This window comes from Elgaria multicarinata, chromosome 1, assembly GCF_023053635.1.
Source record: "Elgaria multicarinata webbii isolate HBS135686 ecotype San Diego chromosome 1, rElgMul1.1.pri, whole genome shotgun sequence".
In the NCBI taxonomy this organism is placed as follows: domain Eukaryota; kingdom Metazoa; phylum Chordata; class Lepidosauria; order Squamata; family Anguidae; genus Elgaria; species Elgaria multicarinata.
In genome coordinates this window covers 102,452,554-102,475,125 of record NC_086171.1, presented here as the reverse complement: position 1 = coordinate 102,475,125, position 22,572 = coordinate 102,452,554, and the positions used below count along the sequence as shown (strand labels likewise).

At 42.7% G+C, this 22,572-nt stretch overlaps 1 protein-coding gene across 2 annotated transcripts in view; it reads left to right on the top strand.

Annotated features, from left to right (window-relative positions):
* The window catches only part of ASTN1 (astrotactin 1), a 259,496-nt gene extending 239,114 nt beyond the window's left edge, over nucleotides 1-20,382 (top strand). Inside the window, exons 19-24 of one of the 2 annotated variants that reach the window (XR_010025831.1) lie at nucleotides 1,506-1,657; nucleotides 4,889-5,024; nucleotides 8,400-8,500; nucleotides 11,304-11,487; nucleotides 16,085-16,383; nucleotides 20,116-20,382. Coding sequence is in view for 1 of the 2 variants with exons in the window: in XM_063134053.1 (XP_062990123.1) it covers nucleotides 1,506-1,657; nucleotides 4,889-5,024; nucleotides 8,400-8,500; nucleotides 11,304-11,487; nucleotides 16,085-16,319 (808 nt within the window). In the remaining variant the exon portion in view is untranslated. Of the gene's footprint in view, nucleotides 1-1,505; nucleotides 1,658-4,888; nucleotides 5,025-8,399; nucleotides 8,501-11,303; nucleotides 11,488-16,084; nucleotides 16,549-20,115 lie in introns of those variants that run through there. The other variant, XM_063134053.1, reaches the window with a different exon arrangement.
* The last annotated feature ends 2,190 nt before the right edge of the window (nucleotides 20,383-22,572 follow it).

Sequence of the window (22,572 nt, the reverse complement as noted above, 5' to 3'; positions counted from 1 at the left end):
CACACCAAAGTCAAGGGGGTGGGGTGTCAAAGAGTGCACTATCCATCCCATTATGGACACCGGGCCTCATAAAGGCTTGGATGATACTGAATATGCAGAAAATCATCATTTATTTATTTATTTATTTATTTATTTATTACATTTCTATACTGCCCAATAGCCAGAGCTCTCTGGGCGGTTCACAAAAATTAAAACCATTCATAATATAAAACAACAGTATAAAACCATAATATAAAATACAATAAAAAAGCTTAGGCATCATGTGAACTGTATGAGCAGCTCTTGAAAATTAACTGAAGTGGGGGCAAAGTATGCGTGTGTGTCTTTGTGTGTGTCGGTCGAGGTAGGGTGGGGCTCTCTATGCTGAGAACGGTACTAGATCAAAGGAGAATTCTAGGTCCCTTCACATTCGCGGTGTCATCAGGGGAGGAGCAGGCCCACAGGCCTCACCACAGTGAGCCCTCTTTAAAGGAGATGACGTTCATGCCTCCATACTAAGAGGGAGTGTTTTGGAGGGACATATATTCTTAAAATTTTTGAGGGAGCAGGCCACTCGGGGAGCAGCAGGAGAGTGGTCCTTTTATATTTAAAAAAAAATAATTTAGCAACCAGCTGTGGCAGCAACAGAACTCTTTTCAGAGTGGGAAATGGCAGCCATATGTATATATTGGGCTGCATTCAATTTGTTGGGTCACAAGTTGTGCAGGCCTGATGTTCAATAATGTAAAAATTGGGTCCGTGCCCTGAGGGAAAGTAGAAGCATGGAAACCCAGTCCAGGAAGCCTGTGTCATCAGCTCCTGAAAGGGCCATCAGAGAGCCTGAGGGAACTCTGTTTTTCCATATATTTTGTTCAGTATTTTGCTTTAGAATTTTAAAGCTGTGTAAGCTGTGTAACCTGGCTTTGGTGTCTTGGCAGAAAGGTGACATATAAATGTAATAAATACATAAACATCCCAAACAATATAATTAAGCTGTTATATTCATGTTCTTTTGTAAGTCGTAAGATATGTATAGCCTTATTATATAAGGCTTTTATATAGTGCATGCACTTACAACATTAAAACAATAAATGAACCTTTAAATAAATGTTATACATACATAGAAACAGTGAACCACTTAACCATATTTAATATTAAAGTTTTGGATATATCTTGCTCTTGGCTAGTTGCTTTTGTATATTGCAAGTTAGTTTGTTATGTATAGGGGCCACTAGTAGGTCCAGACCAAATCTGGTATCCCCTGCCACAGAGGGGTATGTGTTAGACTTACCTGAGGCTAGAGGTAGCAAAGAAAAGGAAATGACTCTAGAAATATTACATAGCCTGAATTGAGGTACAAGCTACTGTGGTCTTTCCATGACCTGGTCTTCCAGTGCTCTGTTTGCTGAGAGGCAGTGTGCAAGATCTGATTCTTAATCTTTCCCAAGTAGAAGATACCTCTGCAGGAAATAAAAGGTAAGAGGCCTGCCTAGACTGACCTCCGTTTTGCACTCCTTTTTCTGCAGGCTGAGGCTGTCCACTGTTCACGAGCCCAGCAGCTCCCTGGTGGTGCTGGAGTGGGAGCACTCGGAACCCCCAATCGGGGTGCAGATTGTTGATTACCTCATCCGCCAGGAGAAGGTCACGGACCGCTTGGACCATTCCAAGGTGGAAACTGGTGAGTGCAGTTGATTCTTTGATGAGTTTCGAAAAGGTATTAACTTTCTCAAACCCTGTGCCTGCTTACCCTACCCTGTACCTGTTTGCATTCTCTTCCCCTCCTTATTGTTTTACTATGATTTTATTAGATTGTAAGCCTATGCGGCAGGGTCTTGCTATTTACTGTTTTACTCTGTACAGCACCATGTACATTGATGGTGCTATATAAATAAATAATAATAATAATAATAAATTCACAATATTGCCCAAACATTTCTAGTTTAGACAAAATAATACCCTGTATTCAGTTCAAAATCCAACCTTAAAAACATAATTACGAACATAACACCCAAGAGGATGAATGTGCCTGAGACATCAAGCTCAGTGAGTGGCTGAGAATGAAACCTTCCATAACCAAGAAGTGTGTGTGTGTGTGTGTGTGTGTGTGTGTGTGTGTGTGTGTGTGATTGCAAGCTGTGCCTTCTTATAGCCTGGTCCAGGATCCCCATGGGTGAAGAATCTCCATGAAGGTACTAAACGAAGTTAAACTTACTTGGTGCATTTTCAGGTCGCCCTCCAAGATTACAGTGAAAATAATGAAGGGAAAATGTTGAACAGTTCAAGTTCGTTTGTTTTAAATTTCCATCTCATGCTGAAGAGGCAGCCCATCTCAGTTTAAATGTTGTAATTTAAAATGAAAAGTGGTTTGCTCCTCAGCAGTGCAAGGGGCTGCATAGAAAGCAAGGAACCTGTGTGCACAGTTCCCCTATGTGCATGTATATAGCTTTGTTGAATTTTAGCAGAAAGGCACATTTATAAATTTATAAATCCTTTCAGGCATCTTCTGATAAGATAAGGAAATGTGGTACCACCAGAGAAAAGCAAACTACAATAGTGGCCTTTAATTCAGCAAGGTTTGCCACATTCTGCACTCTACATCATGATAATATTTATTATTTATTTATTTATTTATCATATTTATACCCCGCTCCTCAGCCAAAAAAGGCTCTTGGAGCGGCTTACACTTAGCAAAAAAGACAGTCCCTGCCCTCAGGCTTACAGTCGTTAAAGACATGACACACAAGGAAAAGGAGTCCAGGAGGGCAGAGGTAAAGAGAGAGAGAAAGAGAGAATACAATATCCATTTCCGTTCATACACTCTTTGAAATTGCCTTCCTTCTGCCCAGATAATTATGCTCGCATTTAGTATTACCATTAAACCTTCATATAAAGCAAGATTTAAAGTCAGTTTGAGGCTTTTCTTCAAGAAAAGCATGTGAAGATTTAATGGGAAGTCAAAAAGCTTGATAAAATGTACAAAATTTCTCAGAAATTGGGAACAGAGGAGAGTGCATTCTTAGATTGTCCTCCAATTTTGCCTAAAGCAACATTTAAAATAAAATTGGAAGTTCTTCCAAATCTGAGGAAGTTTCTCCTTCTAAGGAATTTCAAGGGAACCTGGAAGTGTTATAATGGGGCAATCAAGCTACCTTGCACTTCCCTCTCTTTTTTCCACTGTTATGTGGTAGGTGTAGAAAAAATCATAACAAATCCCACCGAAGATAGGCGAGAGCCCGTTGTAGAGACCACAAGAGGGACGATGGTGAAGAAATCTTACTTTTCTGTCAGTGTTGCACCTGCTCCGTGTTGGGCCAGTAAAGCTATTCCAAGTTTGGGTTATTTTACAACGGGTGGGTGTGATGTTTTACTTTTTATTGCTAATTATATATGATGTAAGTGTTTGTAATGTTTTACTGATTATTGCTATTTAGGATGTAAGTGCTGTTTGGACTGAATAAAAGGTTGGTAATTGATTAATTCTGTTGGGAGTTGTGTGTAGAGCGAGTGAGAGGAGAGTCTGGGTTTGTCTGTGGAAGGGATTAGAACAGAGTAAGATTAACACACTTTATTATTTGGGGGGGGAGTGAATGGGGAGGAGATAGTGTAGACCAGTGGGTAGAGTAGGCAAGTTTACATAGGATACGATATTGAAACCAACAAGTATTGTGATAAATGAAACCACAAGTTTCATAAACTGCATGAATTTACTTATTGTTAAATAAAATCTATTTTGTTTCATAAACTGGATTGGATTCTTGAAATATTTGAGGTAAGGTACAGTGTTCTATGGTGGCAGCGGTGAAGGGAATGGGTGAACAGGGAGTGCTGGGCTGGTGGCTGTGAGGCCAAGAGGGGTCAGTGAGTCACAGAATCAGTGAGCAGAGTTTTGATGTCTTGTGCCATAGTTGAGATCCTTTTATTATAGAAAGAAATAAAGGATACTCAAAGGGAACAGCATCACAGTGGGCAACTTGTTTCCTGATGGTTTGGCCTACAACTCCCATCAGCCCTGACCAGCATAGCCAATGATGTGGGATGTTCATCTGGAGGACTACATGTTGCCCTCCCCCCAGTTTTACATTCTGGTCCTCAGAGAGCAGTTGGAGGAAACATCTGTGGCCCACCGTGCAGAACATGTTACGAATAAACATCTGTGGCCCACCGTGCAGAACACGTCACTCACATCTGTTCTAAACTGGATGCCACATGAATTACAGACTCAGTTCTGGATGTTCACATGGCCCCAACTTGAAACTTCAAATAGTGCAAAATGCAGTAGCGAAGCAGCTGAGTGGAGCCCTATTTTTGGATCATGTAACATCAGTGTGTATAATTACATTGAATCCTGAATTGTTTCCATGCTCAAAGTGCTGGCCTTGAACTTTAAAATCCCAGACAATTTGGGAAAGTTCTGCTCCACGTTTCTCTACCATCTGAGGTGTGTGGCAGGTAAGGACACAGAATAGGGCCTTTTTGGTGGTGGCACTCAGACTGTGGAACTCACTGCACTGTGAAACATGACTGATCTTTCTTCCCTGCCATTCAGTGCTTGTTTGGGGGGTTTTTTTACATACGATAATTTGGAAATATGCTGTTAAGATTTGGCATTTTAGTTCTGCTCATTGCTGCTACGTGGGTTTGTTTTTTGTTGTTCTTTCGATTGCTTAAATGACTGTTTTTATTATGAGTTGTAGCTGCCTTGGAGGCCCTTTAAATGGGGCAGAACGGTTGGGTGCAAATAGTTTAATACTTTAATAAGTACATTGCCAAGAGATTCAGTCTGGAGCAGAGCAAAGCTGTTTTGGTTTTCAGCCCCTGGTCTAGCTTCCCTTTCCCACTTCCCTTTGTCGCCTTTGCTTCTTGTCCCATCAGTGTTATCAGATAATGGCTGGCTTGCCTGTTTCCCTAGAGATGGTGCTGAGTTTTGTGGACGACATCATCTCTGGAGCCAAGTCCCCCTGCGTGATGCCAGCACAGGTGCCCGACAAACTCTCTACAACCATCTCCTTGATCATTCGCTGCTTGGAGCCTGATACCACCTACATGTGAGTTACTAGCAGCTGACTTCCTTGCACTCATGAGACAAGGAGAATTATGATGTCACAGAGCACTTTACAAGGTGCATAGAACTCTTTCTCTGGTTGGATATTCCAAGACAATGTTTCTGAGAAGAGGCAGAGAGTTGATCCTTGCTTTTCTTGATCTGCAGGTTGTTTCAGTGTTAAGGCCAAACAATGGACTAAAAACATGAACAGAAAAGAGCCACAACAGTTTAAACAATTAAATGCTACCAAATTGGTGTGGGTTTGCGTGGATCTGTGTGACTGTGAATCTGTCTCTGAATTGGTGTGTCTGTGATTTGCCCCTGTCCCCTACCTGGATCTGGGTGCCTAGTTCCCCCGCCTCCCTGCCCAAATCCCTTCCCTGGGACATGGTGTCTGTGGTCCATTTCCCCTGCCCCCATGTTTCTCTCTGGGTATGTCTGTCTTCTCTCTAGGTGTGTGTGGCAATTGGCATGGCAGCTGTTTTAGGGATGGACGTGGCTCCCTATGGCAGCTGTTTGTTTGCAATCCCTACGGCACGTTCAAAATTCCAGATGCACCCATGGGTCTGAGAAGGTGGCCTCTAGCATATTTGGTAGCAAAGGAGTTTCTAAGCAAGGCTTTTAGTCCTCTTCTTTACTAGTTGTTTTAGAAGATGCTCTTTTGGCAGGTGCAAAATGACAAGCTGCGTTTGCCAGAATTCTAGACAGTGAAAAAAAGGCACAGCGAGGAAAGATGTCCTCTTTTACACCTGGTCACTGCAGAGAGAGGAGAACGCGTACGTGTAACTCTGCCAGGGCCCAGCAGTGAGTGACACTCCCAGTCCATACAGCATTCTCGATAGCATTTTAAGCACTTCAGCTGTGGGGAAACCCTGAAACAAAACCTGAGTAATGACTGTGCAATAAACAAAGCCCCCCTCCCCTTCTCTTTTTAGTTTGGCATGTGGCATGTAGACGTCTAGCACAGCAAGTGCAGACAGTTTTACTCATTGGAGCTGAAGTTCTGAAAGGGGAATGTAGACGTACGGCATAGAATTATCAATATCCACAGATATTCACAACATTCCCTGAGATCTATGATGATGATGATGATGAAAGAGGTGACGTTTTAACCAGTTTAAAACCAGCTTCAGTTTGCATTGTAGGAATACCCTGTTATTGTTATAGATTTGGCCTTTGCTGAGTGTTTCAATCTTTAGTTTTAGATTTTAGGAAGCCTATAGCTGCCAGTTAACTGCCTATAGCTGATCATTACACTGCAAACAAAGGGATACCCAAAAGTGCTCCAGAGTGGATTTAGTTTTTGTTTTATACCAACAAGAATTAGTAAAGGAAAAAAAATCTTTGGAGCCATTTTTCATTTTTATGTTAAAAAAACCCCACCCAAATCCTATTTTTATTTTTATTTTTTTGATAATAATTTTATTTATTTTTCAGTATATACATATAAACAAATGTTCATAAATAAATGCATGTTCATTATACAGTAACTTTTTTTTACCACCCAAAGTTATAAACATAATTACTTTTCATTTCAGGTTTCATCTTTTATCCCTTTTATCCTGTTCCCTCTCTATTGCCCTCCCCTCCCCCTGGCACATTTCTCATAAATTGTTCTATTTCTTTTTCTGGGATAGAATCATAGAATCATAGAATCGCAGAGTCGGAAGGGGCCTACAAGGCCATCGAGTCCAACCCCCTGCTCAATGCAGGAATCCACCCTAAAGCATTCCTGACATGTGGTTGTCCAGCTGCCTCTTGAAGTGTTATATCACTTCTGTTTATCTCTTCCTTTATTATTTTTATTGTTATTTTCTAACATTACTTCTTTTCAGGAGTCCCAGAGCGTCCTATAGCCCTCTGCCAGAGTTGTTCTGTTCATTTCTTTCTTCATATATTCTATATATTTTTGCCAATCTCTCTTAAAGTTATCTTTTTGTTTTATTCCTCTTTGTCATTGTAATTTTTGTGTCAATTTTTCACTAATTGCTGTTTCCCAAATTTTCCTTTTCCATATAGCTACTGTCAGCGTCTTTGCTGTTTTCCAGTTACTTGCAATTAATTGCCTTGCAGCTGTCAGCATATATCCAATTAACGGTTTTTCTTTTATCTCTTTATTTTCTTTGACAAAAATATTCAATAATGCCAGTTCTGGCTTTTTACATATTTTTTGAACAACAATTTTTTTCAATTTCTCTAAGACCCTGTCCCAAAATTTCTTTACTTTCCCACGGTCCCACCACATATTTATTTGAGTTCCATTATCCTTACATGCTCTCCAGCAAGAGGGTGTCAAAAATCCTACTTTTTATTACATCATTTATTACATTTTATTACACAGCATAAGATTTTTCAGCTAACAGATACAGAGCCTAGTGAGCATCAGAGGTGGGCCATTTGTAGCCCTCCAGACTCATATCGCCCCTAACCAACATAGCCAGTGGTGAAAAATAATGAGAGTTGTAGGACAAAACATCTGGAGAGTCATAAGGTGCCCACTCCTATTAAGAAGCTATCTCATTCCAAACTCAGAACATAGTTGTGCAATTTCTGTGTAGAGATTACACAGAAACATTTTCCTGGCACTTACACTGATAATCCTTTAGACATCAGATTGAAACTGTCCTGTTCTCCTGTGTCTTTCAATTCTGATAAATACTGATCTGCTTTAGTTTTAACAACTGTTTATCTCTGCTTATTTTCGAGCTTAATTGTTTAGGATACATTGGCTTGGATCCAAAGAAAGTCAAGCTTAGAGTAGACCCATTGAAATCAAAAGAATTTAGGCCAATCCCGACTAATTTCAGTCCTAATGATTTCAGTGGGTCTACTCCAAGCTTGACTGACTCTGGTTCCAACCCAGTATTTTAAATTTGTTTGCTGTGGCAGAAAGGGGCGATAATCATTTTTAAAATGAAGTGAAATAAAGGTTCAGGAGCTCCAAGGCAGTTGCTGGGTAGCAACACAGTTGCTCATGTCGTCTAAATATATGCTTTCTCCGCTGTGGCACCCCGGCTGTGGAATGAGCTCCCCAGAAAGGTCCGCCTGGCGCCTACACTGTACTCTTTTCGTCGCCAGCTGAAGACCTTTTTATCCCTCAGTATTTTAACACTTAATTTTAACTTAAATTTAAATTTCACTGTTTAAACTCTGTATTTTAATCTTATATCAATTTTGCTGCGTGCGTGGTTTCATCCTGGTTGTGCTTTTTATACTGTATTTTGTATTTGTGCTTTTAACCTGTTGGTTGTTTTATTATGGTTTTAATTTTTGTGAACCGCCCAGAGAGCTTCGGCTATTGGGCGGTATAAAAATGTAATAAATAAAAATAAATAAATATATATATAACTAGCAATATTTGCTTTTCGGTCACCAGGTTCACGCTCTGGGGTGTGGATAACACAGGGAGACGCTCAAGATCAAGTGATGTGACAGTGAAGACCCCTTGTCCAGTGGTGGATGATGTGAAGGCCCAAGGTAAACCCAGTGGTGCAGAGACAAGGAACAGACGCAAAAAGGCATTCCTATACAAAGATAGAGCTGTTCGTATTTTTTAAAATCTTTTTGCAAATGTGGAATCCATTCCTGCCTCTATAAATGATAAGGCTCCACTGAGTGTTCATTCATATGTTTCAGGATGAACATGATGCTTTCAAGAGGCACAAGATGTTCTCTGAAAAACAGTCCACCTCTGATAATGTTTGCTTTTTCTTTTCTTTTCTTGCAACGGTTCACAGCCATTGTTAACATGATCTGATGCTTCGGAAGCATTCCCCCACCCCACCCGCCCCAAATCCCTCGAGTTAAGGCTTCTTTCTTCTTCAATGCATGGTCCCAACCACTCAGACATTCAGTAATGGGCTGGATGAGGGCCAGTAAACTGAACCTGAGTCATGACAAGATGTGGGTAGGTAGATTGTGCGTGCAACCTGTTCTAGATAGGCGTGTGCATTCTCCCTGAAAAAGAAGGTGCATACTCCTTGATCCACCATTGCCACTTGAGGATCAGGTGGACTCTGTTGTTTGGAGTACGTTTTACCCGTTTCAGCTGGTTCTCCAGCTTAACTGTTTCTTGCCAGGGATACTGTGGTTTATACTCTGTTAACCTCCTTATCGGATTACTGTAATGTGTTGTATGTGAGGCTGCCCTTGAAGATCACTCAGAAGCTGCAAGGAGTTCAGGACACCAGAATATTAATGGCTGCGGCCAGATGGGATCTTATTGCACCAATTCTGAGGGAGCTGCACTGGGTTGCTGGGTTGCTTCCAGACCCAATTTATTATGCTGCTTTTGACCTTTAAAGCCCTAAACTGCTTGGGTCCCAGATACCTGAAGGAGTGTCTTTCCCTGTATCAGGCTGCCTGTGTTTTAAGATCTGCTGGGGCTTTTCTCATAGTACCTGCTACACATTCTGTGTCAATGAAGGAGGGAACCTTCTCTGTTATGGCACCCCAACTTTAGAACGCTCTCCCCATAGGAGGGCAACTCTGCTATCCTTTTAGTGCCAAGTGAAAACTTGCCTGTTTTCCTAGGCATTTTAGTTGGTCAATCCATCCTGTATTTTATTGCCTTTTAAAAATGGTTTTATTTCTATGTTTGTGATATTTTATGGTGCATGACCACTTTGGTAATCTTTGTATGTCACTTGGATGTTGGGTGGTCTAAACATATTATTTATAAATAAAGAAATGGTTCAACAAACATTCAGACCGGGCCCCCAAACGAGCTCTTCAAACTCCATTTTTTAAAAGCATGTATATTGCTAGCAAGTATATGAAATTACCATAAGAAAAAATGGCATATATGGATCTACATTGCAAGCTGACTCCAAAAAGCCTATTCACAGTAAAAAAGCAAAACAAAATTACCCTAAATAGCTTGGAGTGAAGATAGATATAGTATATCGCTGCTGGGATGAGCTCTGGACGGGGAAGAGAGAGGTGGGTTTTGCAGGTTTTCAAAGTGATTATGCTTAAAGGAGGGGGCATCTATTGCTTACCAGCTATAACATCACCCATAGGCCTTGCATAAATCCCTGGGGCACTTCTGGTGTGTGTGTGTGTGTGTGTGTGTATGTATGTATGTATGTGTGCGTGTGTGTTTAAATCTGATTTTCTGGTAAGGTGGAAAATGAACATACAAAGGAATAAAATGTATATATTTGTGCTGCACTTAAATGGAGGGGAGCTGTTCCACGTAAAGCTTCATTCAAACCAAAAAAGGGCCTCCCCTCTTGAAGGTATTAATGCAAAAGGGTAATCCAGGAACACCCATGTGCAAGCATTGCCTGCACTCCGGTAGGATGCATTTCCTCAGTGCATTACCAAATCTGATTTGCTACATAGCGTTGGCCGGGATCACTTGTGGAAGAAATAAATAAAAAATAAAATAAAATAGGAAAGTGGCAGCAGATGGCGGAAACTATGGGAAAACTGCAGAGAGACTGGTAGCACCTTAAAGACTAACACATTTATTATAGTAGACGTGTTTGTGAACAGGAGTTCACTTCATCAGATGCATGTTGCTACTTAAAATAAATTAATGAATAAATAAAGGCAGTGGCCAGTTCCCCTGATGCACACGGGGAGGGCAAGACCGAGGACTCATCATCTATTTTCTCGCATTCAGCTGAATGATATGTATATCCGTGTTGTCAGTTGTGAAGCCGGGCTCACACTGCACTCTTTAAAATCCTCCTCCTGACTTAACAGTTGCATTAATAGGCAACCTAGAATGACAATGCCTTACTTCTCAATCGTGGATATCTTCCCACGCATTCTCCTCCTCCCTTCACAATAAGGAAAAAAGATTAATAATAAAAATAAAAAAACAAGCCATTCTTTGTAAGGGCAGAGGTTAAGGGGGGTGTCTGCCCACCCAATCATGACCATTTCAAAAGGATGCTCTTTCTACAATACTTGCTATACTCTAAACCAGGTGCTGGCATCCTTTTTGAGCCATGGGCACATTTGGCAATTTGAGTAACTTCCTGCCCCCACCCAAATGGCTGCCATGGGAGGCATGGCAAACAGCAAGTAACCTCCCCAAAATGTGGGGTCTGACTCCCAACACACTAACCAACTCCTTTGAACCCACATTTTCCAGTACCAGCAGAAGCCTCCTTACAGCAATTCCAGCTCATGGTAAGAGAATGTGTTATTTTATTTTATTTTTGAAAAAAAAAGAAAAGATGGGAGATGTAGGGATACCTATTCCTACCCTAAACTACCTTCCGCCAGGCGTATCAACATTTCATCTTTACCTTTTGTTTAAATCCAGAAATAGCAGACAAGATCTACAACCTCTTTAATGGCTACACCAGTGGGAAGGAGCAGCAAACTGCCTACAACACCCTTCTGGACCTGGGCTCACCGAGTCTTCACCGGGTCCGCTATCACTACAACCAGCACTACGAGAGCTTTGGGGAGTTCACCTGGCGGTGTGAGGATGAACTGGGACCTCGGTAAGATGCTCCTAAGACTTGCTGACTAATAGCATGGAATCCTTTGTTTTGTGCCTTTCTAGTTTGCCGTATTTGCTAACATTTTTATATTTAGTCCTGACTTCTTAAAACAAGCAAACAAAAACCAGGCCAGACTTAGCATATAAACCATAAAAGTGAATACATCATCATCATCATCATCATCATCATCATCATCAGTTTATTGTGCTAGCCGAAGGCCATGACAAATACATCCATAGAAAATCATACAACTATAAAAGTACACAATAGTTTAAAATAACCAAGAGAACCATACAGACAACCTTAAATTTACTGTGACTAAAACTCTCATTTCGCTCCGCACTCTGAGTCTCCGTGGCAGTTTATAGCAATTTTATCTAGTTCTCTCTTCCCAATCTTTTTCGCTGCCAGTGCAAACAGGGCCACTTTAGAAGTGACATAACTGTTGGTATCGCTAAGGAGGAAGAGAAGTGTTTCTGCTTGGGCATTCATGCCTCCATATGTCAGCAGCGGTTTCAAGAGTCTCTCTCTTGGGTCCCTATACAGAGGGCAAGTTAACATATGTCTTCCACTTGTTGTTGACCACAGATACATAATCTCGATTCAAATGGTACTTTGTGGTAGCGTCCATCCAGCACTGCAGTTGGCATCACTTGAAACCTCAGTTCAATGAAAGCATTTCTCAGGGGCAGGGGCCTCAATTTGGACAGATAACATGCTCTATAGTGTTCTGTTTTTAGAAGAGGGAACCACCGAGAGAGTTTAGAGTTTTTAATAAGTTGCAGGTCCCTCCTGGAATCTACCCAAAAACACCAATCCCTTAGTTGCTTCTTATCCATGCCTAGAGCAAACTTCAATTCAGGGAGATGATAACTATGCAGGAGCTTTTGGAATATTGCCGTCCAATGACAATTGTTATCCGTTTCTAGAAAACACTTAGTAGGAAGATGCTCATTTTGCAAGATGGCGATTCGTTTAAAATATTTTAGCTGCGCACTCTCAATTCTTGCCCTAACTGAAGGACTACCAGCTTCTGTGCGCAAGAAAACTGCAGGGGTACCAGATGGAAGAGAGAAAAGTTTTCGAAGGAAGTTGTTCTGCACAATCTCCAAGGCTTCGGTCATGGTGTTGTCAGACCCCCAGATTTCAGACCCATAAAGCAGCTGCGTTATTACTTTGGTGTTAAAGATTTTTAGGGCAGGTTCGATCAACTGTCCCCCTTTATTATAATAAAACTTCATTAGAGCCCCTATAGTTTTTTGTGCTTTCAATTTCGCTGCCTCCCTGTGCCCTTTCCACGAGAGGGACTCACTAAAGAGAATGCCCAGATATAAAAGTGAATACATGCACACGTACACACTGAAATCTTAAGAGCAGAGGTGTGTCATGAGCCAGTGGTCGAACTATTCAGATTTCAGTTGTTCTCAAATGGAATGCAGACAGTTCTATAGGACCTGATCCCTGGGTTACAAAATTTGGAGGTGGTGGATATGGCAGTGGCTATATTGCTTCTCTTATATACCAAGGGCCAGGGCAAAGAAAGTGCAGTGATTGTACCTTGTATGGGAAGAGGTGCTGTAGCCAGATTTCTGGCACGTTGTACACAGTGATGAACAAAAATACAGAACCTTCTCTGCATATTTTGAGAGTTGTTAACAAAGGCAGAATAAAGAGATGAGAACAGGCGGGGACAGCATTAGTGTATCGGTGCCACAGACTTAAACTGATTTAATAATAATTACTTTCCCCCAGGGAGTGCTGGGAACTGTGTGGAAATAAGGGTCTCTAACGTAATTTTCAGTAGGATTCCCACGATTCTTTCGGAGAGGGGGTGAGTCATGACAGTTAGAATGGGTTCGGACAACACAATAACCAACAGTGGTTAAAGTAGTGGGTTATTTAACCCACCATGTGTTATCATGTTGTGCGGCAGGAGTTTTTTAACTAACGGTTGGTTATTTGGCTGAAATAACCAACGCTGTGCAGACTTGGCTGTTTGAACCATCGTTGGTTGTCGCGCCATGTGGAAGGCATCACTGGTTATTTCCTTGGCCACAGTTGGTTATTCCATCAGCCACAAAGTCACAAGGCAAGAGTGGTTGATGCAGCGGCTACCGCTCTAGTCCAACCAGCAGGATAGATTTTCAGCAGCAATGGCTGATAGGAATCTAGTGGCAGGATTGAGGAGCACGTGGGGGGGGAGGGAGGGCAGGGGATGAGTGAGTCAACTCCATGCGGACTAATAGTCAACTCAATGCTGATCCTAATCCACACCATGTTTGGTTATTATTGTGTCGTGGAGGGAGTACCCCTTAGATAAACCACTGTCAAATTGACTACTACCCCACTGTTGACTATTCTGTTGTACAAATGGTATAAAACTGGTGAGTGTTTGGAGCATTGTTCTGCCTTTAAGGTCAGTGGATGAAAAGTAGTGGCACATATTGAGTGCCAAAAGATTTGTAAACGCGTGTTTGATTTATTTGGGCTTCCGAGCTAGCCCTGGCAGCAGGTCGCAAAGCAGATAATCTGATACAATTTGGCAAGTGGGAGATGTTTTGGGAGGGTATTTTAATTTCTTATTTACCTGATAGGATTTAATTTTTAAAGTGTTGGGAGTCAGAAGGGATAGGAGAGAGTTAAGTCCCTTCGTTAGAAACTTCCTAAAACTAGAGGACACAAATGCTGATGAAATATTAGCAGCCAGCACCATTTGAAGGAGAAGATTTCACCAGCCCTAGAGGTCTCTAGGGGATAAGAAATTTGAAAACCAGACCCACTTGCTGGATCATCCTCTCCTTGGCAGGTCAACTGTGGCTAATAGGGCAGATCACTTGCAGATTCCTGCGTAACCAGAAAATTGGCTGAGCAGTTTCTTTCTTTTAAACTGTGTGTGTGGGGTGGGTGGTGGGTGGTGAGCTTTCTTTGTTCAAGACTTGTGGCACTGAGAGATGGGAGTTTAACTCTTCCCTGCCCCATTGCCGTTTTTCCAATGAATCCCCAACGTACCCCTATTACCCCATAGGGGCAATGCCTATGTACCCGTAAGCTTGACTGGACAGGGCAAATCGCATCTTCAGAGAGTGGTTTCCATTGGGAACATGGTACGAGGGGTGAAGGGTTAGCTTGTCTCCCAGCACTGTAACCCCAGCCTGAAGTGCTTTTTGCAAAACTGTGAAGTGACCCCTGATCTCCATCTTCTCATCCAGCTTGGCCATTAAAAACTATTTCCTGTCTCTAGTCTGAGACAGCTGTGAAGAGGCCTCTTCCTATCTCTTCTGTTTTGTCATTCTTGAGCATTTCTTCAGAAACCACTTGGCTGTCAAGGCATTTCCTAGCAACAGCAGTTGCCATGACAAAGAACAACCACCAAACAAAAAGCAGGGATGTTGGTAACCCAGACATCTGGAAATAGAAAGGCTGTGTGCATGCCACGCTGTGACTTGAGCCAAACATATGGCTTATGTGATAGGGACGGGAGAGTGGCGGTCTGCCTGAGAAGGATATTCGATGGTACGGTCTAGCCTAAACACACCCAAGTCCTTTGTTTCCTGTGCTTCCTCTCCGAAGTTCAAGGTGGCATCTATGGAGCCTTCCTTCATTTTGCTCTAGCAAACACCCTGCATGTCTAAAAGAAAATGGCTGGCCCGTGAGAAGCCACGATCTTTGTGGCTGAACTGGAATTGGGACTTGAGTCTTCTCAGTCTAAGTCCTGAAATCTACTCACTACACCACACTGTCTTTGATATACTGGAGAGTTAAAGCTGTCATTTGATCTAGCATGTTACACGTGTTCATGCGTTATCCCAGTAATTCTTACGACTACCCTGTAAGACAGGCTCAGCTCCTCATCTGCTCATTCTTTTTGTTCTGAAAAGTAGACCACCCAGAGCGCTTTGGCTGTTGGGCGGTGTAGAAGCGTAATAAATAAATAAATAAATAAATAGACCTCCACTGCAATTTAGGACATAGGAAGCTGCCTTATACTGAGTCAGACCATTGGTCCATCTAGCCCAGTATTGTCAACACTGGCTGGCAGCCATGGCTCTCCAGGGTTCCAGGCAAGAGATTTGTGGAAAAGCCAGGGATCGAACTGGGACCTTCTGCATGCTCTACCACTGAGCTGTAGCCCCTCCCATTTGATGTAGATGTGAATGCGATTATAATTTCTCTCCCTTATGACAGTGGGAGTGAAGGTGAAGCTGGATTTTTAACAGCACATAGAATTGTGTCCTGAACATGAATACCACATACAGACAAATGTAGAAACCAACAAACTGAATGCTGAATGGGCCTCACAATGAAAAGGCCTCGTTTTTCTCCGCCTGTCACAAGGGATGCCCCTCTGTAGTGCAAGCTGCCTGGGGAGGTTGGTGCTCATGGAACCTCCTTCTCTAAAGGTTTCTGAAGAGAGATGTTTAATGGGCACCTGCCAGGGGTGTTTCCCACCCCACCTGTGGTCTGTCTAAGCTCTAGTGTTTGTCTCTTCGATATCTCGTGTCCGTCTTTCTCACCATGCTTTCTCTTCCACCAGCTTTCTGACATGTCCATTTCCTGGTCCACTGCCCTTTCATTGTCTTCTTTGTGCCCTCTGCAGAAAAGCTGGCCTCATCCTTTCACAGCTTGCGGAACTCAGCACCTGGTGCCAGGGCCTCTTACAGGAGCCCAAGATTGGCCTTCAGCGCACATCTCTCAAATTCCTTGCCTGCCGCTACAGTGAGATCAAGCCATATGGATTCAGCTGGTTGGAGCTGAGTCGGGACCTCAAGAAAACCTGTGAAGAACAGTTGCTGAGTGTCCTCTACAATGACTATGGGGATAAAGACAACTGAGTGGGCTCAAGGAAAGAAGTCAAAGGACTTCCTCAGAGTCAGGGGGAAGACAGGGAATTTGTAGGTACCAGATGGGTGGGTTTTATACGTGGATCTTCAGCACACCAGACAGATCTATAAAGACAGTGTTGTTAAGAAAGAGAGAAGATCCCATTCTTTGCATTGGCTAACCTGGTTTGATATGGTCAACAGCCTTCCACCATTTGCAAGTTGCGTGGGACCCAGGGGCGGGGTGATATTTGCTAATTGGGGTGGGAGCTGAGTCCCACCCCAATTTGCCAAGAATTTCCTTAGCCTGGTGCGGGGAGGCAAAGGTGCATGTGTGTGTTATGTGGAGAAAACCCTCCTTCACATTGGAGTAAAAAAGTGTCATCATCCCTTGTTCTCCTCCCATACAAATAAAAGAATAACCAAGGCCACCAGATTAGGAGAATCTCTCTTTTTTGGGACAGAACAATTCAGCAGCAGGGAGAAGAACAATGGAGGCAGGTTCTAAGGGAAGGATAAAACACTTTGAGTGAGTTAGAGAAGAATCATAACTCTCGCAGAGAAGGGTTTGGACCTTCTGGTGATGTCAGCTTATCCTGCCTCAACTCCCTTTTATAGCAGGCACCCCCTTTCCATGCCAGTGTAGAGAGCTGTTTTAGGATGTAACTGGAGCATCTCTACCTGTAGTCCCCATTGCTGCATTTATGTGGCTCAAATGTGCATCATTGGGTTATATCAGGATCTAATGAGACACTGAAAAGTGCAGAGTGGTGGCAGGATCCAGGCACGACCAGGATCATCGTCTACCATATGTAATAAAACTGAATTCTGCCAGTAGGAAATGCAAGGAGAATCAATTCTGTAAGTGGAATATGTTTACTTTATATATATAAAAAAAGGTTTTTTGATTTATTAGATATTAACCCTAAAGCAGAGGCTGGAAAAACTTGTTAAAAAACACTGCCATCCAGCCTGTGCCAGTAGGTACTGTGACTTTCTGACAAACTGTAGAATAACAAACCGTGGGAAGAAGGACTTACAGTGGCCGGAAGGTGGGATGAAGGTCCGTGGTCACAGGGGGCTATGAAGAATGAAAAATACTTCCATTTGCTACTAACTGCCCTTTTCCACACCTCTCTAAGTCTCAGTGTCCTGCACTCTGGGAGATCTATATAGAAGCAAGCTTTTGCATTCACAGCCAATGCAGATATGAATGTGCTTCTGGATATGAAGTGTCCCTGGTGCCAAGAACCTTGGAATTTATAGTTTTCCAGGGTGCCCGAGTGCACAAAATGGAAGTTGAATGCCCTGGAAAGTATACATCCCAGGCTTCCTTGCAACTGCGACATTGATGAGTGGTGGAGAATTGGACTATGATTTGCTGAAGAGCTTCCTCTGTATTTGATTGCAGCAGCCTGGTGTCTTTCTCTCCTCCCCTTTAGAAGCAGCCTGCTTCTACCATCAGGAGTGTGGAGATTTGGGGCATTGCTTAGCATGCTCATAAATGTCCCAAGTGCAAGGAGCCCTGAGAAGATAGTGTCCAGTGTGCATAATGCACTCAGACATACTGGAAATCTAGCATTCTGAGCCAGAGAAGAACTCGGGGACTTTCTGAGCTGGGGAATTCTTTATTCTGAACCAGGTAATAATGAACTTCAGCAGCATAACTAGGACCAGAAAGTTAGGCAAGGCTGATTTCATCTCAGTTTGGGCTCATCTTGGCTTTAATTTGCTGGTGATGACAGAAACGGGAAGAACTCAGGGCTCCAAGTGAATGTGCAGAGATTTAAGCAGTTAAAGAAGTCAAAGCTGCCTCTTGCTTCTCAGCTGATCTGGCATGAGTGGGAGAGGAGCTCAAGCATGTGGAGGCCTCCTGGCACACCCCCACACCCCCACTGGACCCCATTTATTGGAACCTTATGATTCGCCCTTCAATATTTTGACAGTAGGAAGTCTGTTGTATCTATGTGCAATCAATGTAACGCCGTGACAAGCCACGTAACAATATTTGCCAAGCACTGGGAATAACATTTCCGATTTTCAGGTGTGTGAGTGTGTGTACAAGGTTGTCCTTTACTACATTCAAACTCACATTTGGGAAAAGCTGTATGTTTTAAGAGTGCTTTTTACAAGACCTATATCTTTCCCCGCTGGGTGGCAAAACAGCTGGAGGGGAAAGAGTTAAGCAGTCAGTCAGTCCCCATCTCCCCCACCCCCCGGTTGCTCTTCCTTTCGCAATTGCACCCTTCTACAAGTGCTTTTTCATATAAAAGAAAACTTTTGGAAGATGCTTGGATGCATCTAACATAGCCTTCCACAACCTGCTACACTCCAGGTGGGTTGAACTAAAAGCCCCAGTATCCCTAGCCAGTTGGAGGAAATAGCATAGAAGTGTTCCAACCAAGAGGTGGGAGGCTCATATTTTATGGGCTGTTGTATACATTCTTTACTCCCAAGGGGTGAGAGTCCAGCAAAAGAAAAAATAGTGCTGAATCCTTCACATTCAAGGCATGGTATAAGGTTAGCTGCCAAATATCTCTAGAGCGTGCCTCCTAAATGTCCATGTTCCTTAACTTGTCTCAGCAAGAAAAGTCTCAAGTGATGGAACAGTGTGTGGTGGCTACTAGCTTGAATGCATTCAGAACATGCTCAGTGCAACTGTTTGCAGTCTAAAAGATGCACTGAAAATGGGTGGTGCCATTCTCTCTGAAGCCCATCAGATTTCTCTCTAAGACAAATCAAAAGATAGGCATGTATGAGAAAGCAAAGATTTTTGTCCTGCACGAATTCTGACTTATATCAGAATCACTGTTAAATGAGTCTTTTGCTGAGTGCTCTGGATATTATTTTTCTTTGTATATGATTGTACTGAGTGTATCATGTAGAACTGCCATTCCCTTAAAGAAGTCTTAGTGTGAACAGTCATTGACCCCGTTCAGATGATACACTCAGCCATGCTTAGGCCTCTAACCCTTTTGCAACAAATGGTTAGTGAGCATGTTTAAACTGTGGTTATGTAGCCACCGTGGTTAGGAATGGTTCACATGACATGTTAAGCCATAATGTTTAGCTGAAAATGCTTAACCAACATGGCTTAGCGTGTCATCTGAACAGGGTCATTGAAATCATCATACACTTTCTAATGAATGAAACAATGGTCCTGAAAGAGGGGTGTGAGGATACTTAATTTGAGATCATGGATACACTTGTTGTCAGAAGCATCGCTTTAGGAAAGTCATCCTCACTTGAGTGGGAAAGGAGGAGGGATGCCATTTCTACAATGGTACCCGCTGCCACAATTTTTGTATTTAACCCATTTTAAAAACAATTAACGATCATGTTTTAAAATGCTGCTGAATTGATTGGCGCAGCTTCTTAACCAATCAGAAGGTTTTCAATGTAGCCTCTCCCAACCTGCCGCCATCCCCATGTTAGCTGGGGATGATGGACTTAAAGCCCAACACATCTGGAGGGCACCAGGTTGGGGGAAGCTTAATCAACTACACATTTCTTCCTCTGCCCCAGTGTTCTTGTCAGTGCTTCTCCCTGTGCTTCTGCTGCCATTTCCCTGCTCCCAAAATGCCATCGTTATTCTCCCAGTTATAGTGCTGTGAGTTAGGAGCACCACTTCCCATTAATAAGGGGGGGGGGGCAGGTCAAGTTTCTGCTTGCAGAAGTTCAGGATTTCCTTATTGCAGAACTCTGATCTCCCGGCCCACAGTGCAGAATTAAAATAGACCAGGGTATCTTTGAATTGCTGGAATATTTCCATTATGATGATGAGTTTCTGTTGTTTCTAATTTTGCAGGCACCATTCATTGGATTCCTAAAGCTTTAGATCTTCTTGGCCAAAAGCTGACTTTATGGTGCTGTGGGACCACTACATCCTGTGTCCATTGCCACTTGCAAAGTAGCCCAACATTGCTCGTTTAATAAGCATTTAAAACAGTATTATAATACAAAACAGGAAAGCCACCATGCTCTTCAGGATTATTAATCTGCTTCAGTGAGTTCACACTAGATTGTGTTGTGCTTTTAAAGTGTGCTTTATTCTACTAATTTGCAGATATATCCATGTTGCTAAGCTTATGGTGCAGCATATAAAAATCATAGAATCATAGAATAGCAGAGTTGGAAGGGGCCTACAAGGCCATCGAGTCCAACCCCCTGCTCAATGCAGGAATCCACCCTAAAGCATCCGACAGATGGTTGTCCAGCTGCCTCTTGAAGGCCCCTAATGTGGGAGAGCCCACAACCTCCCTAGGTAACTGATTCCATTGTCGTACTGCTCTAACAGTCAGGAAGTTTTTCCTGATGTCCAGCTGGAATCTGGCTTCCTTTAACTTGAGCCCGTTATTCCATGTCCTGCACTCTGGGAGGATCAAGAAGAGATCCTGGCCCTCCTCTGTGTGACAACCTTTTAAGTATTTGAAGAATGCTATTATGTCTCCCCTCAATCTTCTCTTCTCCAGGCTAAACATGCCCAGTTGTTTCAGTCTCTCCTCATAGGGCTTTGTTTCCAGACCCCTGACATAAGCAAGGGGCACAACTTTTCCTAAGACCTGCTCTTCCCCAGCAACTTTTCCACTCTTCATCGCTGCTGCCTCCATCTCGTGACATCTATTTCTCTATCCATCTAGCCCTTTCTTTACCCTGCCCACCATTCCCAGGGAATTTGACCCCCACCCCAATCCTTCCGCCTCATGTGGCGCAGAGTGGTAAGCAGCAGTTACTGTAGCCGAAACTCTCCCCACGGCCTGAGTTCGATTCCAGCGGAAGCTGGTTCTCGGGCAGCCGGCTCAGGTCGACTCAGCCTTCCATCCTTCTGAGGTCGGTAAAATGAGTACCCAGCTATCTGGGGGGAAAGTAACTGCGACTGGGGAAGGCAATGGCAAACCACCCCGCTACAAACTCTGCCAAGAAAACGTCAGCGAAAGCAGGCGTCCCTCTAGGAGTCAGAAATGAATCAAGTGCTTGCACGAGAGGTTCCTTTCCTTTCCTTCCAATCCTTCCACTATGTATGTGGGTTTTTTAGGGTGGTGGTGGTGGTGTTTTTCTGCCTACATCCTTGCCCCTCACCCCAGCATATTGCTAAAAAAAAGGGAGGAAGAAGCATCAGAAAGCCAGGCCTATTGTCTTAAACAATCTTTCTCAGATCCACAGATATGAGTTCCAACATGCTGGATATGGGTCGTGCTGTATTGGGGTTGTTCACACACATGCTTAGGTTGGACTATTGAACATGCACAATAGTGGCATTCAAATTGGGATAGTTGCTGGAGCAAAAGTTCTCCAAGTAAGAAATGTGAGTGGATTTCGAGGGTAATTGAAACTCCAATAGCACTAAACCGGAATCTTGCAGGATTTGGGGCCAAATCATTGCCTATAAAGTTATTTACACTTTACATGCTTACATTTACTATTTCGTGAATCGTTTTTATCAAAACTCCATAAACTGATCCCCCTTTTATTACTTTAGGATGTTGTTATTATTTCAGGATTCTGTACTGCTGTATTAGCATGGTTGGGTACCTTTTACTTGTTGTGAGGTTATTTAATATGCAGATGATTGGGTCAGCCAGTCGCCCCCACCCCAGATGGCTTGTTTGCTATAATTCCTATTTCTCAGTGTCCTCTTCAAAATTTCATGCAAAGTTTTGCTACTTTGAATTGGTAATGGGAGGGGCTGGCAGCAGTGTTGGGAAAAGCAGTATTATTATTGTTGTTATTTTTAAAAAGGTTTCAAAATAATAATTGTAACACTCTGAAAAATCCAGATGACCGTCTAACTGAATATTAAATGGCGCTGTTAGTAATTTGTGGGTTTGGGAAATTGCAATGTCTGTTTATATTTTCAGAACAGCTGATGTCATTTTTTTAAATTTATTTATTTTGTGTTGGATGAAATGTTTAGGCTGCAAGGTCCTTTGCTTTCAATCTCAATTCCCTCATTAGTTTGCAAAGCAAAGCTTGCACTTTTATGTAAAGGCTAATAATGGGGGGAAATCTGCAATCAGAGGAGTTCAAAGTACAAAAGCCTCCAGTTCAGAAGCCTCAACCAGTTGTCCTATGACAATTTCTCAGCATCCTTACGGAGCCAAAAAAACAAACATCCTTGCTTTTTCTCATTGTTTCTTGCCCAGTGCAATGGGATGTAGTTTCCTCTGGCTCCCAAACTGAATCAGGACAGAAGGCAAAAAATATATAATCTCAGTGCAAAAGCAGACATCTATATATATAAAACGCTTAGGTATGTTTCTGTACA